This window comes from Zootoca vivipara, chromosome 12 (assembly GCF_965207765.1).
Source record: "Zootoca vivipara chromosome 12, rZooViv2.hap1.1, whole genome shotgun sequence".
NCBI lineage: Eukaryota > Metazoa > Chordata > Lepidosauria > Squamata > Lacertidae > Zootoca > Zootoca vivipara.
In genome coordinates, this window is record NC_142595.1 from 34,954,104 (window position 1) to 34,979,302 (window position 25,199).

At 50.7% G+C, this 25,199-nt stretch overlaps 1 protein-coding gene across 1 annotated transcript in view; it reads right to left on the reverse strand.

The window, feature by feature from the left end:
- Nucleotides 1-2,535: 2,535 nt before the first annotated feature.
- The window catches only part of TULP2 (TUB like protein 2), a 32,512-nt gene continuing 9,848 nt past the window's right edge, over nucleotides 2,536-25,199 (reverse strand). Inside the window, exons 6-15 of the mRNA XM_035135897.3 lie at nucleotides 17,985-18,104; nucleotides 15,989-16,183; nucleotides 13,715-13,906; nucleotides 13,219-13,355; nucleotides 10,428-10,610; nucleotides 8,764-8,876; nucleotides 5,806-5,920; nucleotides 4,453-4,551; nucleotides 4,168-4,339; nucleotides 2,536-3,341 (exon numbers count right to left, since the gene is read on the reverse strand). Coding sequence (XP_034991788.1) covers nucleotides 3,208-3,341; nucleotides 4,168-4,339; nucleotides 4,453-4,551; nucleotides 5,806-5,920; nucleotides 8,764-8,876; nucleotides 10,428-10,610; nucleotides 13,219-13,355; nucleotides 13,715-13,906; nucleotides 15,989-16,183; nucleotides 17,985-18,104 — 1,460 coding nt within the window. The 3' untranslated portion in view covers nucleotides 2,536-3,207. The remainder of the gene's footprint in view (nucleotides 3,342-4,167; nucleotides 4,340-4,452; nucleotides 4,552-5,805; nucleotides 5,921-8,763; nucleotides 8,877-10,427; nucleotides 10,611-13,218; nucleotides 13,356-13,714; nucleotides 13,907-15,988; nucleotides 16,184-17,984; nucleotides 18,105-25,199) is intronic.

A 25,199-nucleotide genomic window follows, 5' to 3' on the forward strand; every position in this document is an offset into this window, starting at 1 on the left:
ACCTTTCTTTTCAGATGGAGAGATGTCAATCTCTCTTCTCCTGTCGTTGATGGCACTCCCCTTTGTTTTGACAGGTGGGCAATCCTTCGAGATGGGCGCAGGAGTGGAGCGATTTCCTAACGATTTCCATGAGGTGATTTTCATCCGGCAGGTGTTTTCCTTGAGGCCGCGGAAAGATGGACTATGGCATGTTTAATTTGAATAAAGTTGTCAAGCTAATCCTTCTATTGTCCATGTCTTCCTTCGTTGGGTATGGGGCGGTGATGGGGGAGGTTTCAGGTGGGCTTGGGGTCAGAGAAGGGTTGCTCAGAAAATAAGTATGGAAAACATTTCTAATACATCCTGACGTATACAGTCCTAAAATATAAAACAGTGATATTCTAATACAAAGAGATACTAACAATCTATTTTCTAATACAGTGGAACACTAGTCTAATTAATCAAGAGTAATACTGAGGTTGCGGTTAGGCCAAGCTGTGGCGGCGAAATGGTGGTGCGAAGGACTCTGGGTAGCCGTAGCTGTCAAGCTGCGGTTACCCCTCTCTGTTCATTCGTAGTGGTGTGTTGGAAGTCCCAAATGTGAATTCATAACAATACGTATCTGAAGAAGTGTACATGCACACAAAAGCTCACACCAATGACAAACTTAGTTGGTCTCTAAGGTGCTACTGGAAGGAATTTTGTCATATTTCTGTAGGTGTGGACTGAGAGGTTCTACCGTGTTTCTCCGAAAATAAGCATATAAGACGGTGTCTTATTCTTGGAGAAACACGGTATTAGGTTCTATTAGGCTTCCTCAAACTCGGCCCTCCAGAGGTTTTGAGACTACAATTCCCATTGAAATAAGCAAAAATCTGCCCGGCTTATGGGGTTCTCCATCGGTCGGAGAATATAACAGAGGCCAACCAGAGAATTTTGAGAAGCAAAGCCTTTTATTTTTGCTGTTGCAACAGGGTCCTTCCCCTCACGCAGGAGAACAAGGAAGGAACCCCGAACAAAAGAGAACCTCCACTTTTATCAGTTTTCCCATCACCAAGAAACACCCCCAAAATACATCATTCCTACATCACAGCTACATAATCAATACCTCACAAAAAGGGAGGGTTCAAGGTAGAAATCTGAGCACCTTTGACACCTCTCCTGGTCCTCCTCTTACCCCTACCAGGTGTGAATTCCTAAACACAAAGAGAAATTAACAGTTTCCTAAAAGTTGATCACTATCTTTTGTTCGGAGGAGTCTTCCATTCTGAATGAGATGGCTAGTAGTCTGGCACCATTTATGGGGAAATGTCCAGTTGGCAGAGCCTCCGGCTTACAGGATTATGGCTCCCAAGTTGATAAGTCATGTGGAAATGTGTGTGTGATTCTGGTCAGAGAGAGTCAAAATGGTGTCAGTTAGGCCTGTCCTCCTGTGCTGCTTCAGACATGTGCCTGTACATTCATGTACATGTTTCTGAACGATTATAACCTTAAAATTTACAACACCATCATCCCTGACCACTGGTCCTGCTAGCTAGGGATCATGGGAGTTGTATGTCAAAAACATCTGGAGGGCCGAGTTTGAGGAAGCCTGTATTAGAAACATATCCTGGCTCACTAGAGCTCTCAAGACATTTTGGACTACAATTCCCAAACACCTTGAGAGCTGTCATCGGGGCTGCTGGGCTCTGTAATCTAAAGCATTGGGGGGGGGGGACCAGGATGGCAAAGGCTGATCTAGAACAGGCATAGGCAAACTTGGCCCTCCAGATGTTTTGGGACTACAACTCCCATCATTCCTGACCACTGGACCTGTTAGCTAGGGGTGATGGGAGTCGTAGTCCCAAAACATCTGGAGGGGTGGGTTTGCCTATGCCTGATCTAGAACTAAGACCTATTTATTTCTACTTCCCTTAATCTTCCCCACACACACCTACACAAGCTCAAATAAAAGCCAAGCCTTTTTGATCTGCAGTGTGACTGTTTCTTCTCTGATGACACTAGACAGCGAAAGCTTGTTGCCTTCAGCAATCTTGCAAAGTGATTGTGACACCTGGGCTAACAGAGCCCATTATGTCCCAATAGCCCAAACCTAATCCATTATTCTAGGTCAGGCATCCCCAAACTTCGGCCCTCCAGATGTTTTGGACTACAATTCCCATCATCCCTGACCACTGGTCCTGTTAGCTAGGGATCATGGGAGTTGTGGGCCAAAACATCTGGAGGGCCGCAGTTTGGGGATGCCTGTTCTAGGTGTTTTCCCATGTTATTCTAATGAGTCGGGTTTTCTGGGGGAAAGGCAAAACCACTCAGGCCTGTGCCAAGAAAGCATGGGACAAGCACAAAACTGTGTCTTCTAGGCAAGCAACAAGAAGAAGTCTGGACGAGCCCTAAAATACAATATAAATAAGTGCCTCTGGTTGTGATGAGGATGGAAACAGAGATGTGACGAAGGTTAGTTCGGAATCCCCAACTGATGTAGTCAATCCCCTCTAGAAGCAGGTTGTCCTGGAAAGAGCCCCATCTGCTCCCAAGAATAAGTCAGGCAGCCAGACTGATCTCTGGGTAAGCTTTATTTCCAATCTATTACCCAATTTGATAGAGAAGGGAAAATAGGTGGGGTTGCAGCTTCAGCCCATAGTTTCAAAATGGCTGCCCCTTCCCTTGTTCTGAATTCATGAAGCTGGCAGAAGTTGCTGTTTCTTCAAGTGCTTTGTTGTTTCTTCAATAACGGAGCTTTGGTCCACATCTGGTGAGATGGTATGTTTCTTGCATAGATGGATATTCATTAGTTACTTTGAATGGGAGGGGGAGGCGGGGGGGGGGGAGTTAGGACATAACAAGCCTTAACCAAAGTAGCAAGGTTCAAAGGTTAAGCGACACTGGTCAGAAATCAGGTTGGGCGAGGGGAGTTCAAAGCGAATAAAAAATCAGAATCAAAACAAGAAAGACGGAGATCGAAGGTTTGGGGGCTATAGGAAACGGTGAAGATACTTTGGCAGGAAATGGCTTGTTGGGAGCAGCAAAAGGGGAAATCACATGCCAGCTTGACGGCAACAGGTCATGTGGAGGTCCAGTCTGACAAAAGACGGGGAGGTCGGAGGTACAGTAGAAGGTGGGCAATACTGAAAGCAAAACAGTTTGTGTCCAGTTTTACGAGGCAGCAGGAAGCAATCCGGGGCAAAAGCCACAGAGGTTGGATGTCAGAGAAGTCAGCGGGGTGGCTCTCTACTCGCAAGCAATTTTCCCGTCAAAGCTAGACAGGCAGATGGCAAAGGCCTGAACTGCACAGAGAGGGAACCGGTAATCCATGGTGAACACGTCGGGCGCCACGCGACCAAACTGCAGCATAATGTAGTTGGCTGGACGGCAGGGATGAGAAAAGAGCACCAATGAGACAGCATAATCTCTGCTGCTAAGCATGCAGACAAGACGCCTTTGAAGACATCCACCCTGGTCCTCCACCTCGCCGGCCTGCCCACCCATCTCCCCAATCTTCAAAACAACATGCTCAGGGTCCTCTCCTCCAAAGATACCTCACCACCACCCCCATTTACTACATACAACCAAACCTCTGTTCAAACTTTCCTCCAGCCTGTGATAAACAGAGGGAGGGGTGTGTATCTTTGAGAGGTCATGTTCTTTAGAAAGATGGTTGCTGGTTGGTGTGGATAGCTTTCTTACACCTAGGGAGCTTGGTGAAGAGAGGAAACTTGGTTACACAGAGATCCTCGTGTGGCATGTCTGCACCAGCCAATGTTTGTACAACCTACTCCCGTAAATATGTAATTCGTGCACTCCGGTCTGTTGCAACCTTTATGTCCAAAGGCTTCTTGTGCATTGCCGTGATGCAGCAATATCCGGGCTGGGACTGTTAGGCCGGAGCTGTCTCCCTTAATTTGGAGCCCTCTGTTTGTTCTGGACTACAACTCCCATCATCCCTGACCATTGGTTCCACTGCCTGGGGCTGATAGGAGTGGTTTCATCCAACAACATCCGGAAGGCACCAAGTTGGGGAGGCCATACCAGAGAATCCCTTGCCCACAAAGGAAGTGGTCCTTCTAAGCCTGTTTGATTGGAAGGAAATCCCAGCGAACCGGCCTTGCTTATGAGCGGCTGTGGCTTAAGTTACTGAGCTGCAGCACTTTCCCCTCGAGTCGCATCGTCTCAACTCCACCCACTACTCACGGTCGTCTTCTGAGATGATCTGGAAGTTCTTCACGGAGGCCTGTGTGACGCGCCCTCGGAAGTTGAGCACGTAGGACTGGGTCTCCTCGTTCCAAGCCGGCATCTTGTTCTGGAGTTTGATCAGGTTCTGCATGTTCCGGTTCTGGTACCGAGTCAGGAGGGTCTCATGTTCCTACCGACAACACAGACAGGCGGGGATGTTTTATGCTGGCGGCTTCAGCCCTAGAAGGGCACTAGGAGGAGCGGGGCTGCCTGCCAGCCTCCAAGCCGCAGTGAACCACTCACATTCTTAGGCCGGATGCAGATCCTTTCGTTGTCTGCGTCCACACCAGGGATTATCACTGTCATTTTCCGTGGGCCTCTGAATCCCAGCACGTTGGTTTCCTATAAAGGCAGCGAGGAAAGGAGCAAAAAGCAACATAAACTCTCCTATTGCCCCACGTTGGACAAAAGATTTATGCATTGCAGGGGGTTTTGGACTAAATGACCCCCAGGGGTCCCTTCCTGTTATATGATTCTATTCACTCTGCCATCAGGTTGTTACTGTCACTTTATTATTCATTTACATAGCGTGTTGTGAATTCTGCAAATGCATATCTAAGAAGCCACCTTGTACCAAGTCAGACCACTGATCTATCCACTCAGCATTGTTTACACTGACTAGCAGCAACCCTTCAGGGTTTCAGGCAGGGGTCTCTCCCAGCTCTACTTGAGGGTGGGTGGGTGCCAGGGATTGAACCTGGGGCCTTCTGTGTGCAAAGCAGCTGCCCCAGCACCCAGCAACAACTCTTCCCCTATCTGTGTGCATGCAGTGGATAGATTCTAAAACTATCACCTGAAACAGAAGCCAACATTCTCATTATGTAATAAATAATAATAATAATAATAATAATAATAATAATAATAATAATAATATATTTATACAATGCCCATCTGGCTGGGTTTCCCCAGCCACTCTGGGCGGCTCCCAACAGAATTAAAAGCACAATAAAACTTCAAACATTAAAAGCTTCCCTAAACAGGGCTGCCTACAGATGTCTTCAAAAAGTCAGACAGGTGTTTATTTCCCTGACATCTGATTGGAGGGTGTTCTGCAGGGCAGGCACCACTACCGAAAAGTCCCTCTGCCTGGTTCCCTGTAACCTCACTTCTCACAGTGAGCGAACCGCCAGAAGGTCCTCGGAGCTGGACCTCAGTGTCCGGGCAGAACAATGGGGGTGGAGACGCTCCTTCAGGTATACTGGGCTGAGGACTCAACCCTTGTTGTCCCACTGGGAGCAAAAGCTGCTTCATACCAGAGGAAAACACCACAAGTGGCCAGAAGGTGATAAATAAAGCAGGGATGGAGCAGCTCTGGGCCTTCAGATGTTGTTGGACCCAAACTCCCTTCAGCCTCAGACTAATTGCCAGGGATCGATGGGAGTTGTAGCCCAACATCTTTGGATGGCTATAGGATCATCTCATCTCTGTAGTAAAGGCACCACCATAGCAACAGAGGTCTCTGCTTATACAGGCCATTCCTCCTAGCTCAAGTGTTGCCAATTTTGGCAGATGGCGGCTCTTTGAGATCTTGGGTCTTTCCTACTGCCCAGGCTCCTCCCCTCATTCCAACAGGGCCCACTCTCCATTCAAGCTTACGTAGCAAATGGCAACCAGCTCTTGCCGCAGCTGTGCTGTTTCTGGAACAAAAGGTTTTTTATCTGGGTTCATCCCATTGTCAAACACGGTAAATTTGGTTCCCAGTACGTTGGACCTAGAAGCAGGTGGGGGAGGGGAGAGAAATGCTTATTTTAGAAATGTTTTACCTAATCCTCACCCCCCCCCCACTTCCCAATTAATAAATAACAATCCAAAACCCAGTACAAATGGGTTTAGCAGAGCAAGAGCACTGCTAAAAATAAAATGCAGCAGCCTAGAATGAAACTTGAAGTGTCTGTGTCTCCCAGCTAAGGACCATTTGTGCATACGTTAAACAAATGAGGACAAATGCTTAATGCCTGAAAGGACAATGGCTTAATAGCCCTTTCCTGCTCCTTATGGGAATTGTTTTTAAACACCTCCTCCAGAAAAACTCGGCAACTCAAAAGATCACTATCATCACTTTGAACTTTAAATTGCTCCAAGAAAAGAGGCGGCCTCACTTGCTCTGTGGTTTTCTTTTGCGATAACTTATAGGAGGCGTTGTAGGTCCTTGCCTATGAATGCTCTCGGCCCAATAAATGGGTAGGTTACTAAAAAAACCAAGAACATGGCCACTGGTCCCATCACCTCCTGGTAAACAGAAGGGGAAGAAATGGAGGCAGTGAGAGATTTTACTTTCTTGGGCTCCTTGATCACTGCAGATGGTGACAGCAGTCATGAAATTAAAAGACGCCTGCTTCTTGGGGGAAAAGCAATGGCAAACCTAGACAGCATCTTAAAAAGCAGAGACATCACCTTGCCGACAAAGGTCCGTATAGATCAGGGGTGTCAAACTCAAATTCATCGGGGGCCGCATCAGCAGTTTGGTCACTCTCAAAGGGCCGGTTGTGTCTGTAGGACTATGTGTCCACTCTTTATTATCATAAATTATTGTCACTGCATTCAATTATTACTGTTTTTTGTAATAATGTAAGCTCATTCCCGCCTCCACGCGGATCACATTCCTGCGTCGTGGCGCGTGTGTGGGAGGGGATGTAAACGAGGGAAATTTGAACAAATGGTGGGGATCTACGGCTTCCGGGGGGGGGGCTCAACTAAACCTTCGGCAGGAAGGAGAAAGCCACTGCTGGGATTAAAAACCTGCAGATGGAAAGAGGGCTTCCCTCTCCCGCCCTGCGCACACCCAAACCCCGCTAGGCAGGATGCCACACGCTGCAACCCACCCCATGCTTTGGAGAGGGGCAGGAACATGCGATGCAGCGCCAACTCCCTGCTTTGCTTTTGCATCCTCCCTCCTCAGCGCCAGAGTCCCTTCCCCTCGCGCTGAGGGAGGGCAGCGGATTTCCCGAGGAGGAAGGCGGCGGCAGCCCCAGCGGACGTGCATCTTCGCCTCAGAGCTGCTCTTCCCCCCACCTGCGCTGTTGTCGTCTTCGCCGCCGCCTCTCCCTACCGGGACTGCAGGCAGAGGAGGCTTGAAAACCTCCCCCCCCAAAAAAATTCCCCTCCCACCTACTCAAACCGCGAGGCGACTCCATCTGGAGCCCTACATCACGAGGGGCTGAGAGGAGGCGGCGGCAGAGCGGGAAGAGCAGGAACCCGTGCCGTCGCCGCCGCCTCCCTCCCGGCCGCCCCCCGGGGAGCAGCTCCGCCGAAACTGAGAAGCCAAAGGGCAGCTCGGGGGGGGGGGGGCAGAGCAAAAGCCAGGCACCCTCCCGAGTGTCTATGAGGAGAAAACGGGGGAAGAGGGAAGAGAAACCTGGCTCCATCAAGAGAGCGACTGTTGCGCTTCACCTACTTCCCCCTCAGGCTCACTCCGCGTCCCTTTTGCCCGCTCGCTCGCCCACCTCCTGGATGCAGCCGAGGAGAGGAAGGGAAGCGGCAGGCGGCGGCTCCCCAGTGCCGCCTCACTCGCTCTCGGAGACAACAGCAAAGCCCGCCAAAAATAAATAAATCCAGCGCTGCTCCGTCCCGGCACCAACTTTGCCGGCGGCGCCTGTAGGGCTTTCCTACCTCCTCGGCGGGCTTCCTCCTCCTCCTCCTGCATCTCACTTCCCCGTCTGGCCGCTGTGCCACCGCCTCCCTCAGCCTCATTCGAAATTGAAATTCCCTGGCCAAGGCCGTCAGCGCGGCTCCAGCGCCCCGGCCTCCGCCTGCAGCCCCGCCCCCGGTTTTGACCCTCGGCCAATCGCAGGCTCCAGAACTACTGTCAGCGGCTAATGTCGGCGGCGGCTACGCGGGCCACATGACGAGGTCTGGCGGGCCGGATTAGGCCCCCGGGCCTTGTGTTTGACACCCGTGGTATAGATAAAGCTATGGTTTGCCCAGTACTGTAGTGATGTATGGGAGTGAGAGCTGGACCATAAAGAAGGCTGATTGCCAAAGAATGGATGCTTTTGAATTATGGTGCTGGAGGAGACTCTTTAGAGTCCCATGGACTGCAAGAAGATCAAACCTATCCATTCTGAAGGAAATCAGCCCTGAGTGCTCACTGGAAGGACAGATCGTGAAGCTGAGGCTCCAATACTTTGGCCACCTCATGAGAAGAGAAGACTCCCTGGAAAAGACCCTGATGTTGGGAAAGATTGAGGGCACAAGGAGAAGGGGACGACAGAGGATGAGATGGTTGGACAGTGTTCTCGAAGCTACGAACATGAGTCTGACCAGGAGGCAGTGCAAGACAGGAGTGCCTGGCGTGCTATGGTCCATGGGGTCACGAAGAGTCGGACACGACTAAACGACAACAAAAAGGTGCTGCAGATGTTTGGGGTGATGTGACCACAGCAGGGTAACATTGACAGGCCCTAGCGCTCCAGGGTCTCGGGCAGAGGTCTTTCACATCACCTGAGCTTCCTGAGATGGCAGGGATTGAACCCAGTGCCATCTGCACACAAACTAGGTACCCTCCCAACTGTGCCACAGCCCTGCCAACGCAAGATGAGGTTGAAACAGACACACCTGACTTTCCCAATGAAGTTATCTCCATCCCTTGACAGATCAATGGGGTCTAGTGAAATGAGGTAGTTGGAAGTTTTGCTTTTCTTCCTCTTCCGTCCAGACATAATGAATCGCTGAAGGAGAATACACAGTGAGGTCAGTGAGGCGGGCCCCTGGCAAGCCTCCCTCCCGCAATGGCCAGCATCCCCTTTCTGATCCACACAGGTATCTTTACATTTCCCGTCCCAGGGACTCTCTGGACTACAACTCCCTGGCCGCCAGCGCCATCTGCACTGACTGGGATGGATGCGAGATGGAATCCAATGATCTCTACAGGCCCATGGGTCTCCGTCCCAGTTCTAAGCCGCTTCCATCCAGAATAATTGCAGAGACTTTATCGCAGGTGTGGGGAACTTGCCCCCCCCCATGTTGTGGGACTACAACTCCCAGCAAGAATGGCCATGGGGAGCTGTAGCAAGATCTGGAGGCCCACAGGTCCCTCATGACCTACTTTTAACATCTCCAGTGGAGTTCCAAATGTATTGGAAAACAACCCTGGGATATAATTGCTAAGCAGTGTCAAATCACAGGAAGCGGTACGAACTGCACCTCCTTCTAGAGTAATTACCTAGAGGCTCTTGTACAATATTATTGATAAGATTACTAGTCTGGATATCCCCACTGACACCTTCCTCATCTGAAGCTTGTTGCAACCTACTAAGAACATGCATCCGTCTAGCCTTTCATTACTATCTGACAGCAGTTTTCCAGAATTTCGGGCAGGGGACTCTCCTGGCCATGCCTAGAGATTGTACCTGGGACCTCCTCCATGCAACATCTTTTGAAGGAGAGAGAGGGTAATACATACACCAGTGTGAGGGCTGGCACACGTGAGACACTTGCCATTTTGCCTCTAACGACATCACTCTTGAGGTTGGCAAGGCCAGGCCCTTATGAGGCTGGAAGCCATCCATTGAGAGAGAGAGATGAGCTCCCAGGATTGCCGCCATAACTGAATTGCCAGACTTTTCTTTCCTATTAGACCCCACTGTTTACCATTTCTGACCTTTTCTTTCTCACTATATACCCCCACCACGTAAGGCATCTGATGGGACTCTAGTCCATGAGTCAGCAAACTAAGGCCCGGGGGCTGGATCTGGCCCAATTGCCTTCTGGAGCCAGCCCGCGGATGGACTGGGAATCGCCATGTGGATCGGTGTGGGGATTCCGATTGTTCAGGCTGCGCCATTCCCCCCCTCTACCTCACATACACCGCGGCGGCACCTCCTCCCTCCCTCCTCCTGGCTTTTCCCCGCCCTGCCTAGAGGAGGAAGGGGGCTGGGCTTTGTTGAGCCGCGGTTGGCTGAGCGCCATTTTAAGCAGCCTCTCTCTTGAGCCAACCCTTTCACGCCTCTCATCATCCCTCTGCCGCTGCCAACCCCTGCCTCTTGCAAGGCACAGGTAAGCAGCTACCGGGGCGCATCCGGTTCTGTGGAGAAGGGAGGGGAGGGTCATGTGGGGGAATTTCCTCCCCCAAAATATAGTCTGGCCCCCCACAAGGTCTGAGGGACAGTGGACCGGCCCCCTGTGGAAAACGTTTGCTGACCCCTGCTCTAGTCCATGAAAGCAGGGTTGTTGTTGTTGTTGTTTCTAAAGGCACAGAATTCTTTCTCGCTTGCAGATACCTTCTTTCCATTTTCCATCTCCAGATGCAGGTAGTAGAAGGGGAATATTCCCTTGTCCATTCCCTTCCGGTCCCGTGTGATGCGACACTGGATTGTACTGCCTTGAGGAGCGGGTTTGAGTACAAATTCTTCTAGGTCATCCAAATTGAGCGACAAAGGGGTGCTACATTCTTCACTGGGAGACTGAGAGGGGAAAAAAATAAGGATAGGCTGCTTCTTAAGGCTAGTTAGAGATTGCTTTTGGGGGAAACCTCACAAAAGCAGTTAACATGGAAATAGTAATCATCATCATCAATTAAAACGACAAAACAACCAAGACAAGTAACAAGGGGGAAGGAATCATTTTGGATAACTGGACCTCTCCTCCCTTTGGGGCACAATGGTCCTTAAGTACCCCATCTGAAGGAGGGAAATGAAATGCCCTCAGGTGGAATACTAGGAATTAGATGGTAGGCAGCTTTTCAGACAGTCTTCTCTCTTTCCTTCCCAAGGCAAGATTGTCCTCAGGTAGCCCTGTGAGAGGTGCTTTGGAAGGAACGAGGTGGGGAAGCTCTGTCAAAGGCAACTGTTCTCTCCTTTAACTGCTTGATTGGCGCCTTGCTCTTATGTGGGGACCACAAGTGCCATGGCTTCAAACACATGGAATCCTGTGGATTATAGTTCTGTGAGAGGCTAGGGCAGGGATGGGGGACCTATGGCACTCAATATGTTATTGAATTACAACTCCCAGCTTCCCTGGTCATGGGCAATACTCGGTGGGGCAATTGGGAGTTGGAGTCCAACAACTTTTGGAGAGCCAAAAGCTGACAAATTTTATCAGACACCTCAGACTATTTGATTATTAATTCCCTCAAAACTAATGTCGGATCAACTTGGGATTTCCCAAGCCTAATTAAACACAACTTAAGCAATTATTGCAGAGAATAGGCTCTTCGCTCCTGTATGGTTTATGACCTTGTAAAAGGAATACTCTGTGCCACGGCCGTCTTGCCCATGAGGCAATGTGAGGTGACCGCCTCAGGCTTCTTGATCCACAGGAGCAGCAGATCCCAGTGTATATCTTTATTCCCTTCCTTTGCTGATGTAGATATTCACTCACCCCTTCTTCCCTGGCGGGGAGGGGGCACCATTTTGCCTCAGGTGCCAAAATGCCTTGGGCTGGCCCTGCTCTGTGCTAAAACATAAATCTTAAAATAGCAAACTTTGACTCCCTGGTTTTTAAAGGGTGTGTGTTGGGGTGGGGTAAAGCTGGAGAAGAAAACCAGGCACTTGTTATGTAGGCCTACGCACGGCCAATCTCCTCCTGGCCTAAAGAACCTCTAAGAGAGAATTCTCAGCAAACCCACAAAAAGAACCACAGTTTCCAAGGTACTTCAGCAGAAACAGAGTGTTCTTGTGCTCATGTCCAGTTTGCAGACTTCCCACGGGCCTCTGGTCTGCCACTGTGAGAACAGGATGCTGGACTAGATGCGCCACTGGCCTGATCCAGCAAGCATGTCTTACGTTCTTAAACTATGACAGTTGAAGGATTTGTAGACCATGTTTTAAGTTTGTGGCACTGCCCTTCAAGGGAGCAGCACAGCAACAGATGTGTTCCATCTGAACCCATTGTTTTAGTCCTTCACCCACCATTCTTTCCACATATTTGGGAGTGCCTTTTTTCACCTTTTGACTTCTCCCTATATAAAAGTATGTTGAGGGGGGAAAGCTTGTCCATTTCACTGTGGCCAGTTTCCATTACTGTTCTCTAGCCACGGATAAAGGGGAGAGAGACACAGCATTGTCAATTTCCACAAATGCACTAGTTCTTTCAACCACCCCAAATTTGTCTGTCGAAACTGACAATAATTTCCCCCAACCATGTCCGTTTCTGTGGAGACCAGGGCAGCGGGACAATGAATGAATTGGCGCTGGGGTGAGGTGAAGGTGTACCTATGGAATAGCACCCAAGTAGAGTTGCAGGACGGGATGCGGGTGGCGCTGTGGGTTAAACCACTGAGCCTAGAGCTTGCCAATCAGAAGGTCGGCGGTTCGAATCCCTGCGACGGTGTGAGCTCCCATTGCTCGATACCTGCTCCTGCCCACCTAGCAGTTTGAAAGCACATCAAAGTGCAAGTAGATAAATAGGTACCACTACAGCAGGAAGGTAAACAGCGTTTCCGTGTGCTGCTCTGGTTCGCCAGAAGCGGCTTTGTCATGCTGGCCACATGACCTGGAAGCTGTACGCCAGCTCCCTCAGCCCATAATGCGAGATAAGCGCCGCAACCCCAGAGTTGGTCATGACTGGACCTAATGGTCAGGGGTCCCTTTACCTTTAGAATTGCAGGACAACAGCTAGGATAGGGGGGTGGGGTGGGGGTGGGGCTTCTCTCACATTAGCACAACTGCTTAAAGCATGAGGCGTTTCCCCTAAAGAATCATGGGAATTGTAGTTTGATAAGGGTGCCAGGGATTGTAAGTACTGTATATTCCTGCTTATAAGACTACTTTTTAACCCAGGAAAAATTTTCTCAAAAGTCGGGGGTCGACTTATACGCCGGGTCGTATTTCTTATACGGCGAGTATATCCCAAACTCTATATTTTAACTGGGAAAGTCGGGGGTCGTCTTATACGCCCAGTCGTCTTATACGCCAGAATATATGGTATGTTAGTACTATATATGTAAACTACAATGATTTTGGGGGGAAGCCATGCGCTTTAAACATATGGTATGTGCCCAGCTACATATATCCTGAGTGATCATTCAGATGCTTGAAAAGGGGATGCACAATTTCAGCCGTAGGCTCTTACGGTGGCCGAGTCAATTTCCTCACGGAAGTACATAAGGATGTCTTGATCCTTGTCCTTGAAGTCTTCATCTTCGTCATCCTTCTCTTCGTCGTCTTCATCTTCCTCACTCTGGCTTCTCCTTCCATTGGTGAGAGACCCTGAGAAGAGCAAGGAGGATTGCAAAGGATGGGGTGGAATCCAGCCACTAATCTCTCTCTGTCTCTCCCTTCTACCTCTTTAGATCAAGGGCATAGCCTATACATTGCATGCCTATTTTAACAGCCATGAAGGCTAGAAAGTTGTTGGTTTTTTCAAAAAAAAACCCCAGCTACCTAAGCTCCTCATGACACTTAATTCTGTGCTAAACATCACGCAACTAGATGCTTGCAGAGAGCTGCAGAAACGCACACAACTCTGCTGGTGCCCTTGGCTATATCTCAGAAATCTTTGCGCCGAGCCAAGATCAGTTAAAGAGCAGCTTGGCAGATGATCCCCTTCCAGCTGGAAGGCCACTCACCTCTGTGTGTGAGCATCCGGTCCCGGGGCTTTTCCATGGGTGAGGGTGGTACAGTCGACTCCTGGGATGACTCCCCCTCACTGTCAGAATTACTGAGCGGTGTGTCAACATGGCAGACTTCGCCAGTGGTATCCTTGGACCCTGTAGATTCTAGGTCCACGTCTTCTCTCTGCAGTTCATTCTCGAAATGGTCTAAGATGTGAAATCAAATCTGTTACTGCCCTCTTCTGGCTTGTCCTTGTCTCCACACCACCTTCTATCTCCTGTCCCAGGGCTGCTTCAGAGCTTGTACTGTATCAGGCATATGGGGAGTCTCTGGCCCTCTAGATGTGGCTAAACTACAGCTCCCATCATCCCTACCCATTGGCCCTGTTTTCTGGGGCTGATGGGAGTTGCAGTTCAACAACATCTGGAAGGCCAAAAGTTCCCCACCCTTGCCTTATTTTTTAGAGACCGGAAGTACATAACACACAAACCATGTCATTCACCAATGTGCCCCTATATACCCCGCAGCGTTTCCAGGAAAAGAAAGAAGCAGCCTAGCAAGGATTGATGTCAGGTAACAAATGATGGGGAAGACTGTGCCTGAGACGCTTAAATGCCGCAAGTCAGAATAGACAATACTGGGCGAGGTGGCCCAGTGGTTTGGCTCATATAGGATAGCTTCGTGTCTGTATATTCACTTCGGCATATATATTTTTAAGATCGGATGTAATTTCTGCACACCCAAGGAACACACACACCAGTCATGGATATTCCTGTCTGCATGCAGTTTAGGAATAATGGCTCATTTTTGACAAGGGGAATCATGTAAGAAGATGGGCCTTGTTGTCTTCCTACTTCTTCCTTGCTTCCTCCCTCCCTCCATGAACCCATTGGCACACTCTTTGCACTCTATCTTATTAAACACAGATCCACCGCACATCCCCCACTTGCTCGCTCATTCCCATTCCTGATCTTGTGTTGAAGCAAAGGGCGGCCAGTACTGGACTAGGACCTGGAGATCAAAGTTTGAACCCCTACTCAGCCATGAAGATCTCTGGGTGACCTTGGGACAGCCACTGCCTCTCAGCCTAATCTACCCAAAGGGTTGTTGTGGGGATTAAATGTGGAAGGGAGATGTTATGTACTCAGTGGTCTGTGTTTGCCTGAGCTTGAGTCTGGACTAAGGATTCTGAGCTCCTGTGTTCTGATTTGATACATGATGTCCAATCACAGAACATTTCAAGATTTGGGCCTCTGCCATTGGCCCTTGAACTCCTGAGTTGTGATTCACAGTTTGGAAGTTTAGACAGCCAAATGTTCTCGAAGCTACGAACATGAGTTTGACCAAACTGCGGGAGGCAGTGCAAGACAGGAGTGCCTGGCGTGCTATGGTCCATGGGGTCACAAAGAGTCGGACACGACTAAGCGACTAAACAACAACAACATGTTGGGAGTGGGAGTGGCCCAGGCTTTCAGGAATGTATATAAGCAGTTCCTTTGCCCATTTCCCAGTCATGTAGTTCAATAAAGGTCCTTGCTGTTATCACTGTGTCTTGCCTCATGGGAACCCACCTACACTTCAGGAGAGAACTGTGTATGTCACTGTGAGGTCCTTGTATGAAAGGTGGGGGAAATGTAATTTATTAACTAACATGGTCACTTTAATACTACGTAATTATCAAGGTGGCTTCTAAGCTTGAGCCTGGAAACTGTTTAGGAACCAATGAAGTCGATGCAAAATTGGTGTGTCCCACCACTTGGCAGCTGCATTTAAAATGGAAGTTTCCGAGCTGCCTTTTTTGCAGCAGCTTTTATACGGAAAACGTTGCAGCAGTAGCATGTTATCTTACTACTCGCATATGTACAGCTTTAAATGCCATTTTCCCTGCCCTGTTACGAGTATACAGTGGTACCTCTGGTTGCGAACGGGATCCGTCCCGGAGGCCCGTTCGCAACCTGAAAAGGCCGCATCCTGAAGCGCTGCGTCTGCGCATGACATAATTCGGGGCTTCTGCGCATGCACAAAGCGTGATTTAGTGCTTCTGCGCATGTGCTGAACCCGGAAGTAACCCGTTCCGGGACTTCTGGGTTCGGCGTGTCCGTATCCCAAAATGATGCATCCTGAATGTGGTATGTAACATGTGGTATGACTGTACATGCTTCCCTGGAACGGTTATTTAGAAACAGGGCACATGCTCAAAGCACAAGCTCATACTCCCTTGCTTCAAGAGGGGGCTTTTCTTCTTTCCATGCCTCCTTGTACTCTTATGCAAAACTCTGGAGTCTCACCTTCTATATCCATGATGATGGATGGAGCTTTCTGTATTGGGGATGAGGCCTCCTTTTCCAACAGGGATGCCTGGAACTCACAGCCAGGAGCCTCGCCTTCCATGTCCACAATGTTAGACGGAACAGCCTCTCTGAGTGACAAGACTTCCTTCTTTGACCTGGAAGCCTGGCTATGTCGCTGGGCATTGGGGCGCCCTGCAGGTGGTAAGGGAAAGATGACAATGACCTCAGGGGTTATGCATGAAATGTGCCTTAAACAGCAAGCCAGCAAAAGGCCAGTTCTGTAACTTGGGGTAAAAAGGTAAAGGGGTAAAGGGACCCCTGACCATTAGGTCCAGTCGTGACCGACTCTGGGGTTGCGCGCTCGTCTCGCATTATTGGCCGAGGGAGCCGGCGTATAGCTTCCAGGTCATGTGGCCAGCATGACAAAGCCGCTTCTGTCGAACCAGAGCAGCACATGGAAACGCCGTTTACCTTCCCGCTGTAGCGGTTCCTATTTATCTACTTGCATTTTGACGTGCTTTTGAACTGCTAGGTTGGCAGGAGCTGGGACCGAGCAACGGGAGCTCACCCCGTTGCAGGGATTCGAACCGCCGACCTTCTGATCAGCAAGCCCTAGACTCTGTAGTTTAACCCACAGCGCCACCTGGGTCCCTGGGGTAGGGGGGTGTAAATAAGAAAAATGGCATTATTTATGTTGTTAAGTGTCCAACCATGGGAAGGGGGAAGGAAATACAGGAAGCCCTGAATTCCCACTGGAATTTGATCAGTGGAAGTCTGGCTCAGTCTCTCTGGTTTCTGTGATTTCACCAGACTGTGCTCTCACATTTTTCAGCTTATCTGCATCAGAACTAGAAACTTGCTATTTTAAAATGAGGCCCAAAGTAGGAGATTATTGATTGGATCTCCCGGTTTCTTTTTGTAAAACCTGTTGCAGGAAGACCTACAAGGAGGTTGGACTGAAGCCCTGTTCCTAGGGGAGTGGGGGATAGGTACTGTAATTTAATTATTCTTTTATTCTTTATTAAAGTTGTATGCCACCCCTCACCCATAGATCTCAGGGCGGTTCACAACGTAACCCTTTTCGTAGCACCACTTGCCGATTTAATTTGCCACTTCTCTTGAAGCTGCCATTTCTCGTATTATACCCACTTTGGTGGCGACTGTTTCAGGATATGGCACAGGGGAAAGGGTTAAATCCCTACTTTTAATGATTTTGCTACAATAGAAAATAAAAGATGGCAACAAACTAACAATGAAAGCCTTCTCCTCCAAACCCTGTTACCAGAGTGACTAATTAAGCAGCAATTCATCACAAGCTCTGCTGAGCAGGAAGAAATAAAACGGGCAGAAGCTTGAAGGGGGAAGTTTTTAACTAAAGGCACATTAGTTCTGAAGCCTCGGTCGAATTTTGCCTACCTACACTGGGCAGATAAGCCCTATAATTTTTTTCCTTTTCCCCACAGTTCAGGTCTGGGGGAAAACACAGGCAGACAAGACTGGAATGCAACAATCTGGTGAGTGGCAACAACATTATTATCCATTATAAAGCTCTCTTAGGATTCACTAAATGTTGTATATCTGGAATGAACAGGGATAAAAACTTTGCTACTCCTTATTCCCACAGCAACTCCTTGTAGAAACCACACCAGCAGCTATCTCCTCCTCATAAATTTAGCTTTCAGACCTTCTGTGTTGAGGAAGCGACTAGTAGCGGGAATCCCCTCAAATCAACTAGGAACATTAGCAGGGGTATTTCCCGCATTGGGGTACCTGCGCGCCCTGCAGACTGCCTAATATAGCTGCCTCTGCCTTTTGGGAACCCCTCTCTGCATAGGAGAACTTTGTCCTTGGACATGTGCAAAGCAGTACGAGTCTTGTTGACTCAGCTCTGTTGCCTTGCAACCGAGCATCGGAGGCAGCTGCTTAGCAACCGCTAAGGGTATCACAATGGTGAATGTTCAGCAACCTGGTTCTTCTCTCCCGCCCCTCTCACCTTCTCTCTGTTTGGCCTGCCAGCCGTTCTTGGGAGCTGATTCGTTCTTGTTGATAGGCTGGCTTTCTTCCAAAATGGCCACTTCCAGCTCCTCCTCCAGCTGGGCCTCATCAAAGAAATCTATGGAGAGGGCAGGGCACAAAGACCACATAGAGCAGGCATCCCCCAAACTGCAGCCCTCCAGATGTTTTGGCCTACAACTCCCATGATCCCTAGCTAAGAGGACCAGTGGTCAGGGATGATGGGAATTGTAGTCCAAAACATCTGGAGGGCCGAAGTTTGGGGATGCCTGACATAGAGGCTGTTCAGTCAACCACTGTATATAAATTTTGTTGAATAAAATAAAAATAAATAAAGGTGAAAGGGTGCTGAAGACCTCAGGGAAGAGAGGAAAGAGGTGGTGGGGATTATAATAATTCTAAGGTCTCAAATATAGAATAAATGTTCATAAATGTACAAGGCAAACAAATACACAAGTATATAAACTGCATGTAGGGTTGCCAGACTCAATAGCGGACAGGACTTCTGTGCCTTTAATTGCCCTGCTCTCTTTTGAGTCTTGAAACCTTAAAGAGAAAACAGCAGACCCTTTGTTTAATTTCCAAGCAAAGAGTCTGCTGGTTTCTATTTAAGGTTTCCAGAGAGCAGGGCAATTAAAGGCACAGAAGTCCTGTCCTCTATTGAGTCTGGCAACCCTAACCACATGTCTGAAATAGTACAGAAAGCCATTTTGACTCTCCCAAATTGACCTCAAATATTTCTCTGCAAGGAGGAAGGAAATGGGGAAAGCTTTCCAGTTGTCTTTGGACTGTAGGGGCTTATACCTCTCTGCTAATACAGCCTAGCAAGTATGTGTTAAGATGAGCAAACTATCGATATGCCTAAGAGATTAGGGAACTAAAGTATTTACCATCTCAAAGTGATGGTCAGTGTGAGGGACAAGGGATACAGGGAAGTCCCTCCCATCTTAAGTTCCAGCCCATCCCCAAGCGCTGGAGAGAGTAAGGAGAGCTCTGCCTCCAGCGGAGAGTCAGGAAGTGGTGTCCGAGGCTCAGGCAAGGTTGTGGAGCCCATGCCTCAGGTGGGACAGGAAGTTGGACGCACGGGGGGGAGGCCAATCCCCCCAACTCCCGAATTGCGACGCAAACGTAGGGGGAAGAGGTTGGGTCTGCCAAAGCTTTGGTGCTGGAAGAAAACGCGCCAATCGCCATTCGGAGGTTCTGACACCTCACCTTAAGGATGCATTTTTACTGCTCTGAACACTGTAAATAATCAGCACTTAATAAAAGCCTTAAAAGACCATGCTGGAGTCGTTACTCTAGAGTAGCCCTATCAGGCCCTCTGACAGCAACCTCCGAAACTTTTTTTGGCTACTTTGGAGTGCAGCGATGAGCGCTCAAGAGGCTGAGCATTGGAGGCTGGAGGCCGAAGCAGCGAAGCAGGAGCTACGGAACCTCACAGCGCAGGCACAGCAGCAATTGCATGCCGCTCAGGAGGAAGCGCGAGGGGCGCAGGAGGAGCTGAACAAGCTGGTGGACCAGGTGAGGACAAAAGAGGAGACTGAGAAACAGCTAAGGGTGATGGTATTGGACCTGCAGAAAAAGTTGGAAGAGGAGAAAGCCGCTAGAGGTGGGGGGGCGCCCCAGCCGCAGCTAGTCCAAGTGAGAAGGGGACAGAGCCTAGTCACCAAGTTTAGCGGCGACCCTAGGGAGTACCTAGGATTCGAGACAGAAATAAATTATGCGCTGGAATTGCATGCAGCAGAATTCCCAGATGACGCGCACAGAGTCTCCTTTATCATAGAGCATTTGACGGGGGCCGCCCGAGAATGGGTAAGACCGCTCATCGCGCAAAAAAATCCTTGCATGAAGAACGCAAAATTATTTCTAGAAGCTTTAAAAATAATGTACGCTAGTGACAGTGAAATGGAGGCCACTAAAGAGGAGCTTCATAACTTAACACAAGGAAAATCGACAGTTAGGGACTACTGGGCGAGATTCACCATGCTGGTGCACAAACTGGGGTGGGATCTGCAAAGTGAGCCAGTGAAATCAGCCTTCTACCTGGGTTTGCACGCAGACGTTAAGGATGAGCTGGCAAGAGGTCCTAAACCGCGAACTATGGATGAGTTAAGCAAAGCGGCGCTAGCGGTGGGGGTGAGACAGGAATCCAGATGGAATGACAAACAAGCGACGCGCGCAGCAAAACCTTGGTTCCCACGCTCCCAGGACAGACCACATCACCAAACCCCACCCCAGGGCCCGCCCCCAGACCCGCCCAGACCAAGCCCAGAGCCGGAACCGATGGAGATCGGTGGAGCGCGCGCGCAGGCTTTTCAAACCCCGGCGGCGCCAAGACGCAAGGAGGGAAGAGGCGGGAATTGCTTTCTCTGCAACTCCCCCCGGCATCGCGTCAGAGACTGCCCTCATCGCAGAGAGTGGCAAGGAAAGGCGGGAACGGTTGTACCTTCCCCCACTGAAGCAGCACCACAGCAGGGAAACGAGACCGCCTGGCTGCAGGAGACAAGGGGCAGCAGCCAGGCACAGTCAGCAGACAACAGCCCCAGCCCGCCCACCCGCACAGAGAGGAGCAGAGCCAGCCCACCCCTCCCAGAGCAGGAGTGGTTCTAGAAGTCACGCTAACGCTCCCAAATGGCTATCCCCTGACGGTCCTCGCCTTAATTGACAGTGGTGCCTCAGCCAACTTCTTCTCGAGAAACTTTGCAGAAGAGCACCAGATCCAGCTTCTGCAGCTGGATTTTCCCCTGCACGTAGCCACCATTGACGGCAGAGAGTTGCTGGGAGGGGCCATCACTCATCAACCCCCCCCCCATGAGAATGACGGTGGGAAGGCACTCAGAGACACTGGCTTTCAACGTCACAACCATCTCAGACCCCCCCCCATCGTTTTGGGAATGAGCTGGCTGGCGCGCCACGACCCCTCCATAAGTTGGCACCAGAGATGCATCACGTTTGGGTCGGACTTTTGTCTGGAACATTGCATGCAGCACCAACCAGGGGAGGGGCCTCCAATAGCCACGGTGGCCACCATGCATGTCAAAGGGGGTGAGGCGATACCCAAGCTGTACTGGGACCTGCAGGAGGTCTTCAGCGAAGCGGAGTCCGACCACCTACCCCCACACAGGTCTTTCGACTGCCAGATCAACCTGGTGCCAGGGGCAACGATACCCCCAGCCAAGCTGTACGCCATGTCAGATCAGGAACTGGAGGATTTGCGTGCGTTCATAGACAAGAACCTCAAACGGGGGTTCATCAGAGAAAGCAAGGCAGCAGGGGGCAGCCCGGTCTTCTGGGTGGACAAGAAAGACACGCAACAGCGCCGTCTTGTGGTGGATTTCAGATGGCTCAATTCAGTGACAGAGCCAGTGGCTTTCCCCATGCCCAGAGTGGACGATCTCCTGACAGCGGCACGCAGGGGCAAGATTTTCACCAAGCTAGACCTGAGGGGGGCGTACAACTTGATCAGGATCCGGGAAGGCGATGAGTGGAAAACCACGATGTTCACGCCTCTGGGCTCTTTTGAATATCTGGTGATGCCCTTCGGGTTGCAAGGGGGCTCAGCATGCTTCCAGGCCTTCATGCACCACGTCCTGGGGTCCCTTCTCTTCAAGAACTGCTTGGTCTTCCTGGATGACATCCTTATCTATTCCGCTGACCCAGTGCAACATGTGAAGGATGTCAGGGAGGTGTTGCAACGCCTGAAGGAGAACCACCTGTATGTGAAGCTGGAGAAGTGCAAGTTTCACACCAGGGAAGTGGACTTCCTGGGCTACAAACTGTCAGACAAGGGACTGGCGATGGACAAGGACAAGGTGCAGGCCATCCTGGACTGGCACAGCCCCAGGACGCGCAAAGATGCCCAACGCCTCCTAGGATTCGCCAATTTCTACAGGAAATTCATCAAGAACTTCTCGCGGGTTACGGCTCCCATCACGGACTGCCTGAGAGGCAAGCAGAAGTTCAGGTGGACACCAGAGGCGCAAGCAGCGTTCGAAAGCCTCAAGAGGGTGTTCGCGTCCGACCAGAACCTGTTCCACGTGGTGCAGGATGCGCCCCTACGCGTGGAGACAGACGCTTCAGACTGGGCGTTGGGAGCGATCCTGTTGCAACTGGACGCCAACAGAGAGTGGAGACCTTGTGCCTTCTTCTCCAGGAAGCTGACACAGCCTGAACGCAACTAAACGGTGTTTGATAGGGAACTTCTTGCGATCCACGCTGCTTTCCAGCACTGGCGACACTTCCTGGTGGGCGCCAAGCACCCCATCCAGGTGTGCACAGACCACAAGAACCTGGAGTTCTGGAGAACGGCCAGGGTGCTCAACCAGCGACAGATACGGTGGGCAGAGTTCTTCTCGAACTTCAACTTCTCCATCCACTACATCCCGGGGGAGCAGAATGTCAGGGCGGATGCCCTCTCCCGCAAACCAGAGTACATGGAGCAGGAGTTGCCACCAGCGCCCAGGCACATTTCCCCCCCATCAGCATGGTCCTGCGGAGCAGCAGTGGTGAGCGAGGCAGAACTCACAGCACTGACGGCAGCAGATGAGTTTGCCTCCCGCATCTTCAGAGAGCTGCGAGGGGGGAGGGAGCAGGCTAAAGACTTTGAGGAAAGGAGGGGTTTGCTTTTTTACAGGGGAGCCCTGTACCTGCCCACCAAACAGCTGAGAGGTAAGGTCCTCAAGCAGATGCACGACAACCCAACGGCGGGTCATTTCGGAAGGGACAAAACCACTCACCTAGTCATGAGACACTTCTGGTGGCCAGGGGTGCGGGAGGATGTTCGGGATTATGTAAGGGGATGTGACACCTGCCAGCGAGCAAAGGTGGTCAGAGCGCCACCAGCAGGTTTGCTGGAGCCATTAGCCACACCGCACAGGCCGTGGGAAGTAGTGTCCATGGACTTCATCACAGACCTGCCGTCGTCCAGGGGCAAGACCGCAGTGTTGGTGGTGGTGGACCTCATGTCCAAAATGTGCCACTTTATACCGTGTGCCAGGGCGGTCTCGGCAGAAGAGACGGCCAAACTGTTTGTTGACCACGTATTCAGACTGCATGGATTGCCTTTAAGAGTTATTTCGGATCATGGCCGCCAATTTGTTTCCAGGTTCTGGCGGCGGCTAATGAACCTCCTGCAGGTGGAGGTCAGTTTGTCTACGGCTCGGCACCCGCAGACCAATGGACAGGCGGAGCGGGTCAACGCCATTCTGCAGCAGTACCTGAGATGTTACGTCAGCCAGAGGCAAACGGACTGGGTGGATCGCCTGCCACTGGCAGAATTTGCCTACAACAATGCGGTGCACGTCTCCACAGGGGTGTCGCCCTTTAAGGCCAACTACGGGCGCGACCTCAGATCTTTCCCGGAGAGGGAGGGGGAGGAGGAGGAAGAGGGCCCACAGGCAGAGGATTGGGCAGAGGACCTGGAGACGGTGCACCAGCAGCTCAGAGAACACTTGGAGAGGGCCAAGGAAGCGTACAAGAAGGGGGCAGATCGCCACAGGCGACCGGGAGAGGTCATCAGGGTGGGGGACAAGGTTTGGTTATCCTCGGAAGGTCTTCCCACCAGGGGGCGATGCAAGAAGTTAGCACCCAGGAGGCTGGGCCCCTTCACGGTCACGCAACAGGTCAACCCGGTAGCCTTCAGGCTAGCACTGCCTGAGGACATGAGAGTGCACCCAGTGTTTCATAGATCGCTGCTGTCGCCGTACAGAGAAAGTACCAGGTTCAGGGACAGCGATCAGCCTCCAGAGGGAGGGGGGGAGACGGGAGACGCCCGACAGCTCAATGAGGCAACTGAGATTTTAGACTCAAGGAGAGGGGTGAGAGGGCTGGAGTACCTGATAGCATGGGAGGACACTCCGCCGTCCCACAATGAGTGGATACCGGCCACGGAAGTACCTGAGGAATTTTTAGTGGAAGAGTTCCACGCCCTGTTCCCCCACAGGCCCAAGCCCTGGCACATGGAAAGGGAGGGAGAGGGGGAGGGGCGGGAGGAAGGGATCGCAGGCAGCAGCTCTCCATGGAGACGGGAAGCGGAATTTGAGGATACGGAAGAAGAGGTGTGGGTTTCACCGAGGTCGACTACGTCAGAGGCAGGAGAGGACTGGCAGAACATTTTTACTCCCACCAGCTCTGACGCCACTGACTTCTTGGGATTCCCGTCTTCTCAGGGGGAAGGAGAAAGATCGCAGGATTGGGGGGAAATTTTTACACCCACAGGCTCGGATGCCACAGACTTCTTGGGGTTTCACTCGTCCCCAGCAAGCAGAGAGCCCCTAGGGAGGGGGGGAGAGGAGCCTGGGAGGGGGGTGGATGTGAGGGACAAGGGATACAGGGAAGTCCCTCCCATCTTAAGTTCCAGCCCATCCCCAAGCGCTGGAGAGAGTAAGGAGAGCTCTGCCTCCAGCGGAGAGTCAGGAAGTGGTGTCCGAGGCTCAGGCAAGGTTGTGGAGCCCATGCCTCAGGTGGGACAGGAAGTTGGACGCACGGGGGGAGGCCAATCCCCCCAACTCCCGAATTGCGACGCAAACGTAGGGGGAAGAGGTTGGGTCTGCCAAAGCTTTGGTGCTGGAAGAAAACGCGCCAATCGCCATTCGGAGGTTCTGACACCTCACCTTAAGGATGCATTTTTACTGCTCTGAACACTGTAAATAATCAGCACTTAATAAAAGCCTTAAAAGACCATGCTGGAGTCGTTACTCTAGAGTAGCCCTATCAGGCCCTCTGACAGTCAGGTTACCCAGTAAGGCATTATCAGCTATCCTGGTAGACGGGAGAGAAGCAACACTCTCAGATTTCTGCTAGAGTCCGCCTCCTTCAGTGAGGTATGTATGATGTTTTCAGGGGGTGGTCTTGGGTTACAGGCTGGGCAATTTCAAGTGTTTTTACAGCGCACCATTGTTCGGGGTTCTCCTCCCTCCTGCGTGTGGTGAGTGAGTGGGGACCCCGTTGCAATAGTTGATTTCCTTTAATAAAGATCAGGCTTATCTTTGCTCTCAATATACTCTGGTTGGCCTCTGCTTTCTCTCTGACCGATAAGAGATCTCCTGAGGGACTCTTAAGGGCTCCCCATAAGGAAAATAGAGATATTTTCTTATAACAGGGATAATCACCAGCTATTTCTGGAAAGAGAAGTGCAAGTCCTATCGTAATTTGCAAGTTTTCAGAGCCTATGCTGCGGGGGAACTTTTTTTCTTCC